The 7,412-nt window shown below is 49.5% G+C and overlaps 1 protein-coding gene across 2 annotated transcripts in view; it reads right to left on the bottom strand.

The window, feature by feature from the left end:
• Positions 1 to 7,412, bottom strand: part of TNRC6C (trinucleotide repeat containing 6C) — a 111,428-nt gene that overhangs the window by 8,374 nt on the left and 95,642 nt on the right. Inside the window, exons 18-19 of one of the 2 annotated variants that reach the window (XM_011988095.1) lie at positions 4,011 to 4,127; positions 3,345 to 3,539 (exon numbers count right to left, since the gene is read on the bottom strand). In XM_011988095.1, the coding sequence (XP_011843485.1) occupies positions 3,345 to 3,539; positions 4,011 to 4,127 (312 nt within the window). The remainder of the gene's footprint in view (positions 1 to 3,344; positions 3,540 to 4,010; positions 4,128 to 7,412) is intronic. The other variant, XM_011988168.1, reaches the window with a different exon arrangement.

Below are 7,412 nucleotides of genomic sequence, written 5' to 3'. Positions count from 1 at the left end.
GTGATCCGCCCGTCTCGGCCTCCCAAAGTGCTGGGATTACAGGCTTGAGCCACCGCGCCCGGCCTAAAGGTATTCTTAAGCCACAAACAATAGCATGGGCGATCTGTGCCTTAAGGACGTGCTCCTGCTGCAGATAACTAGCCCAACTCATCCCTTTATTTCGGCCCATCCCTTCCTTTCCCATAAGGGATACTTTTAGTTAATCTAGTATCTATAAAAACAATGCTAATGACTGACTTGCTGTTAATGAATATGTGGGTAAATCTCTGTTCAGGGCTCACAGCTCTGAAGGCTGTGAGACCCCTGATATCCCACGTCACACCTCTATATTTCTGTGTCTTTAATTCCTCTAGCACCGCTGGGTTAGGGTCTCCCCAATCAAGCTGGTCTCTGCACAGAAGCAACTTTGGAACTGGGTAACAGGCAGAGGTTGGAACTCAAGGCTCAGAAAAAGATGGGAAAATGTGGGAAAGTTTGTAACTTCCTAGAGACTTGTGAAATGGCTTTGACAAAATTGCTGATAGGGATATGGACAATAAAGTCCAGGCTGAAGTGGTCTCAGATGACAATGAGGAACTTTTTGGGAACTGGAGCAAAGGTGGCTCTTGTCGTTTTAGCAAAGAGACTGGTGCCCTAGAGATTTGTGGAACTTTCAACTTGAGAGAGATGATTTAGGGTATCTGGCAGAAGAAATTTCTAAGCAGCAAAGCATTCAAGAGGTGACTTGGGTGCTGTTAAAAGCATTCAGTTTTATAAGGGAAGCGGAACATAAAAGTTCAGAAAATTGGCTGGGTACGGTGGCTCACGCCTGTAATCCCAGCATTTGGGAGGCTGAAATGGGTGGATTACCTGAGGTCAGTAGTTTGAGACCAGCCTGGCCAACATGGTGAAACCCCATCTCTACTAAAAATACAAAAATTAGCTGGGCCTGGTGGTGAATGACTGTAATCCCAGCTACTCAGGAGGCTGAGGCAGGAGAATTGCTTGAACCTGGGAGGCAGAGGTGGCAGTGTGCCGAGATCACGCCATTGTACTCCAGTCTGGGTGACAAGAGTGAAACTCTATCTCAAAAAAAAAAAAGGAAATCCCATTTTCTGAGGAAAAATTCAAGCAGGGTGCAGAAATTTGCCTAAGTAACGAGGAGCTGCATGTTAATCCCCAAGACAATGGGGAAAATGGAGACTGTTTCTAGAGCATGTAAGAGGTCTTCATAGAAGCCCCTCCCAGCACAGGCTCAGAGGCCTACAAGGAAAAAATGGCTTCATAGGCCAGGCCCAGGGTCCACACGCTGTGTGCAGTTTAAGAATTTGGTGCCCTGTGTCCCACCTGCTCTGGCTGTGACTAAAAGGGGCCAAGGTACAGCCTGGGCCATGGCTTCAGAGGGTGCAATCTCCAAGCCTTGGCAGCTTCCACATGGTGTTGAGACTCTGGGTGTACAGAAGTGAAGAACTGAGGTTTGGGAACCTCCACCTAGATTTCGGAGGATGCATGGAAATGCCTGGATGTTCAGACGATAGTTTGCTGCAGGGGCAGGGCTCTCATGGAGAACCTCTGCTAGGGCAGTGTGGAAGGGAAATGTGGGGGTGGAGCCCCCACACAAAGTCCCTGCTGGGGCACCACCTAGTACAGCTGTGAGAAGGTGGTCACCGTCCTCTAGACCCCAGAATGGTAGATCCACTGACAGCTTGCACCGTGTGTCTGGAAAAGCCGCAGACACTCAATATCAGCACGTGAAGGCAGCCAAGAGGGAGGCTGTACCCTGAAGAGCTGCCCAATACCATGGCAACCAACCTCTTGCCTAAGCATGACCCAGATGTGAGACATGAAGTCAAAGAAGATCATTTTGGAGCTTTAAGATTTGACTGTCCTGCTGCATTTCAGTCTTGCATGGGATCTGTAGCCCCTTTGTTTTGGCCTATTTCTCCCATTTGGAATGACTGTATTTACCCAATGCCTGTACCCCCATTGTATCTAGGAAGTAACTAACTTGCTTTTGATTTTACAGGCTTGTAGGTGGAAGGGACTTGCCTTATCTCAGACAGACTTTGGACTGTGGACTTCTGAGTTAATGCTGAAATGAAGACTTTGGGGAACTGCTGGGAAGGCATAATTGGTTTTGAAATGTGAGGACATGAGATTTGGGAGGGGTCAGAGGCAGAATGATACGGTGTGGCTGTGTCCCTACCCAAATCTCATCTTGAATTGTAACTCCCACAATTCCCATGTTTCGTGGAGGGAGCCCAGTGGGAGGTAACTGAATTATGGGGGAAGGTCTTTTCCATACTGTTTTCATGATAGTGAATAAGTCTCATGAGATCTGATGGTTTTAAAAATGGGAGTTTCCCTGCACAAGCTCTCTCTCTCCTTGTCTGCAACCATGTGAGACATGCCTTTCACCTTCTGCCAGGAATGTGAGGCCTCCCCAGTCACGTGGAACTGTGAGTCTAATAAACCTCTTTCTTTTGTAAATTGCCCAGTCTCGGGTATGTCTTCATCAGCAGTGTGAAACTGGATGAATACACTATCTGTGGCTGATTTTAAAAATTTTGTTATTTATTACTATTATTTTTTTAGAGACAGGGTCTCACTCTGTCACCCAGGCTGGAGTGCAAGTGGCTCAAGCATAGCTCACTGTAGCCTCAATCTCCTGGGCTTGAGTTGTTCTCCCATCTCAGCCTCCCCAGCAGTTGGGATCACAGGTATGTGCCACTACGCCCCACTTTTTTTCAATTTTTTTGTGGAGATGGGGTCTCGCTTTGTTGCCCACATTGGTTTAAGTCTTCAGTTTCTTCAATTCCCAGTACATTTTTCTCATCTCTGAGGTTCGACATGAAGCACCTGAGAGAAGCTGCAATATTATGAGAGTTGTGTTTTCAAACTGGTGGGGTTTGTTTTGTTTTGGGTCTGGAAAAGCCTTATGTCTCAGTGACATCTTGTGGAGAAGCAAATATAAAAAGCAGAAATCCAGATCCCTGTGCGATGGGGGCTCATGGGGGCAGACAGCCTAAAGGACTGTGCGGGCCTCTAATGACCCAGTGCGGGGCAGCTGCACTCCTGAGGATGGAGGTGGCCAGTGTGGGCCCTCAATGGGTGCTGGAACCGCCTGGGACCTCTTGGCCCAGAGCAAACCTGCTGTGTGCTGGCACACCTAGGCTGATGCTAAAAACACCAGGCTCACCCAGCTAATGCCCTGGACATCTAGGGTGGCCCTGGTGCCTTCCTAAGCCCTCCCAGGCTCCAGAGTTAGAGGCAGGGGTCCTTACAAAGGAGGTACAGGACGAAGTGATAAGCACATCCCCAAAAAGGTAAGGCCCCCATTGGAACACGAGGAGCATGAAGCTTACCTGAGGAGTAGGAGCTGGTCCAGCCGAGGGGGCTGGCACCCCAGGTGGAGGAGGGCTTGGGATTGGTTAACCCTGGAGGTGGCCTCGTGGGTGCAGTAGTGTTTCTGGGCACCTTCCACAGTTCATGAGACAGAGAGGCTTGCGTGTGGGAGGCAGGGCCAGAGGACCACGTCGATTTAATGTCTGACAGTTTACCTAGAAAGGCAGAGAGATGGAGAATACGCAGTCTTGAGACAAACACCGCTGTGTTTGGGGAGCCACACAGAGTGCTCTCTAACACCAGCAGACTGTGTGATAGGTAAAGAAACACCAAGTCAAGCCCCTGGCAAACTCAAGTAACTGCAAATTCCCAGAAGTGTTTTGCCTCTAAGTTTTCAAAACCTTGCATACCCCTTGTCTTGTGGCCATGGGGGAAAGGAAGAGAAAAGGCAATGGGCCCACACACTTGTATGGAGAAGATGTCACCACTTCCATGTGTGTGCAAGCTGATGTGCCCAAGGTGCCCACTGTGCCTGGGCAAGGCCCCCACCCATCCTCTATCATGCCACACGGCCTCCCAGCTCAGGGAGTGAGTGAAGAGCCAATAGGAAAAGCTGGGGCCTGTCAAAGTTTTGTTTGGGGAAAGAAAGAAAATGCTACCTGCAAGTCTAGAGGCTAGGCGCGTACCTGCAACGCTAGGTGCGGATGCAATGCTGCTGAAAGAGCTACTGTAGCCGGAGGCACTGAGCGGCCAGGCACTCGAGGAAGGCAGCGTGGCATTCTGAGATGATGGCGGGGAGGACCCTGCAGAACCAAACACGGCACTGAGCAAGGTGGTGGCGGTGTCCGGGTTCGTGACTCTAACTGCGGGGTGTGAGAATCTTAACCATCAAGAATCAACCTCTCCCTAGGCTGCCATTTTTAATAGAAGCCTGAACATGAAAGTGTCATGTGGGAAGGAAGAAACAGGGCATGCCTCCTATTCTGGGTCCCTGTAGCCACTCAGGGAGGCCTGGGATGTTGCTGAAGGCGGAGGAATCAAAGGGCAAGCAGCAGCATGAGCTTCTTTGAGAATTCCCGCCAGAATGCTTAAAATGCCATGTCAGAGTTTTAAAGCACCACATTGATTTCCTCTCCCGAATAAGATAAAATAAAAATCCAGGGCAATCTACTCCTTTCACACTTCAAACAATGGCTACAAAATAGAAGAACAAAACTCCAAGCCATTCATTACAAAATGTGCCATAAAAATTTGAACATTTCTTCTGACTGGGGTGTCCCATCAGCTTCCGAACTCGTATTTTGCTTAAAAATTTTTTTTTTTTTTTAGAGATGGGGCTGTTGCTATGTCACCCACGCTGCAGCACAGTGGCTGTTCACAGGCGTGATCACAGTGCACAGCAGCCTCAACCTCCTGGGCTGGGTGATCCTCTTGCCTCAGCCTCCTGAGTGGCAGGGACCACAGGTGCCACCACACCCGGCTCATGATTCCCTTTTTAAATACATGAATAATTAAGAGACATCTGTCCTAATAACTGTGTATATGGACTTGAGTTATTCTATCCCTAGGACTGTAGTTTTTTGAGGAAAGCTTGTCCCTGTGCCTGAAAGGGAGACTTGGGGTAAATGGGCCATCCTTCAGGCACCTCGATCCCTTGTGTGAAAGCTCAGCTCCTCGCTGCTTGGTTTTATTTTGTATTTTCTAATGTGGCTCTCCCTTTCAATTCTGTGAAGAAAGCAAGAAGCTGGAGAAGAGTGAGGACGGAGTAACGGTGACAGCTGGGGTGAATGCAGGATGGAAAGAGCTCTCACTGGGACAATAACTCTGCCAGGGCATGGATCCTGGCTAGCAGAGGGAACATAAGCACAGTCTGGCTGTTAAACTGATGACCACACACAGAATCGGATGGTTTCTGAAAAGCCATGGCATCTCAGCTGTAGGCCCACATGACGTTGTGCAGTGAATAACCAGGCGTGTGGCACCTCCTGGACACATGCAGTGTCCAACCTGCACAGTTGTTTGCAGCTGCCCTGCTGCAAGTGACCTCTTTCGAATGAGGGCACCAGAGTTGAGGAAAGTTAGCATTTATGGGTAATCTGCAGGTCTTCACTTTTGTTTTTCCGATTTTTAGTTTGGGTTCTGGGAGTCCACGTGCAGGCCTGTCACGCAGGTGGACTGTGTGTTGTGGGGGTGTGCTGCAGAGATCAATGCATCACCTAGATAGTGAGCATGATCCTCCCCTTCCTCCCACCCTCTACCCTCCAACAGGCCCGCTGTCTGCCGCTCCCTTCTTTGTGTTATGTCAACTCAGGCTGTCTGTTTTCTGTTCCTCTGTTAATTTGCTCAGGAAGGTCTTTACTTTAAAGAGGTGTCAGCTTGACCAGGCGCAGTGGCTCAGGCATGTAATCCCAGCACTTTGGGAGGCCTTTTCTTTTCTTTTTTTTTTTTTTGAGACGAAGTCTTGCTGTGTCACCCAGGCTAGAGTGCAGTGGCCCAATCACAGCTCACTGCAGTCCTGACATCCCAAGCTCAAGTGATTCTCCTGTCTCAGCCTCCTGAGTAGCTGGAATCACCGATGTGTGCCACTACACCCAGCTAATTTTTTCATTTTAAATTTTTTGTAGAGATAGGGTCTCATTATATTGCCCAGCTGGTTTCAAATTCCTGGCCTCAAGTGATTCTCCCACCTTGGCCTCCCAAAGTGCTGGGATTACAGGTGTGAGCCACTGTGCTCAGCCTGCTAGTGCTTTCTGGTTAGCAACTTCTACGTGAAGAGATGTTCATTGTACTCCCCTTTCTTTCAGTAACAAACCCTAATGTATCCTTAAATACAACCAAGAGAGGTACCAGAGTGGAGGAACAAGGTTCCTAGTGCTGGTCATGAGCTGAAGGGGAGGCCTGGCATGAGCCACCTGAGCTGGCTGCTGCTGAATACTGATGTTTAGAATACTGATGTTTGTGCACAAGTGCCAGGGGAGGCTCAAGACCCAAACATCAAGCACCCGGGAAGTCAAACGATGTTCACTTGGAGCTACAAGTCACCCAGGTTGGCTGGCTGGCTGGTTCTTAGGCTCAGGGTTGGAGATGCCACTGCCTTGCCTTATCTCAATGGCCAATGCATTTCTTAGGCTGAGGTTCTCTTCTGCCCTCCCCGCAAGTTGATTTCCTTAACTGGACAGGCTATGGAGCTGGAGCACAGCTGCATGTGGAGCTGGAGAACAGCTGCCACGTGTTTCTCAGGCCATCTTCATCACATCATGGCACACTCAGGCGATGGCGGAGGCCACTCCCAGTGGCCCTGGTTCTGCCTGGAGGCTAAGGGGCCACTTGATCCTTCATCTGGGCACCACTCAGGGAGCTCTGCCATGTATTAAGCAACTTTGATTCTTTCCAACTTCCCTTATGACCTGGATCTGTACAACCTGCATCCCACTTCTCCACAACCCTCAAAATATGGTAACTTTCCTGTCTGGCACAACCCTGGTGCCCCACCAGGTGTGACAAGCAGGGAGGGCTGGGTCTCTGATTCTGGCTGGCGCCTCACCTGTCCTCTGCCACACGGCTCCCTTTTGGGCACCACTTGACTGTGTCTGACAGCAGGGACACCCATAACACCCCTGCTCTGAAAAGCAGCTGCATCCGAAAAGCAGCTGCATCCGAAAAGCAGCTGTGTAACCCCAAGGAATACACAGCATTAAACAGACAGGGCAATCTGTACTCATGTTGGCTTTCCAGTCAAAGATACATTGAGAAGCCTATCACTTTAAAGAACCACAGAAGCAGTCAGATACACTGGCTCACGCCTGTAATCCTAGTACTTTTGGGAGGCTGAGTCAGGTGGATCACTTGAGGTCAGGAGTTCGAGATCAGCCTAGCCAACATGGTGAAACACCGTCTCTACTAAAAATAGAAAAAATCAGCTGGGTGTGGTGGTGCACACGTGTAGTCCCAGCTACTCGGGAGGCTGAGGCATGAGAATCACTTGAGCCTGGGAGGCGGGCGGAGGTTGCAGTGAGCCAAGATCACGCCACTATACTCCAGCCTGGGCAAACGAGCAAGAATCTGTCTCAAAAAAAAAAAAAAAAAAA

This window comes from Mandrillus leucophaeus, unplaced genomic scaffold, assembly GCF_000951045.1.
Source record: "Mandrillus leucophaeus isolate KB7577 unplaced genomic scaffold, Mleu.le_1.0 Scaffold1, whole genome shotgun sequence".
Classification (NCBI taxonomy): Eukaryota; Metazoa; Chordata; class Mammalia; order Primates; family Cercopithecidae; genus Mandrillus; species Mandrillus leucophaeus.
This window is presented reverse-complemented; position numbering and strand designations above follow the sequence as displayed.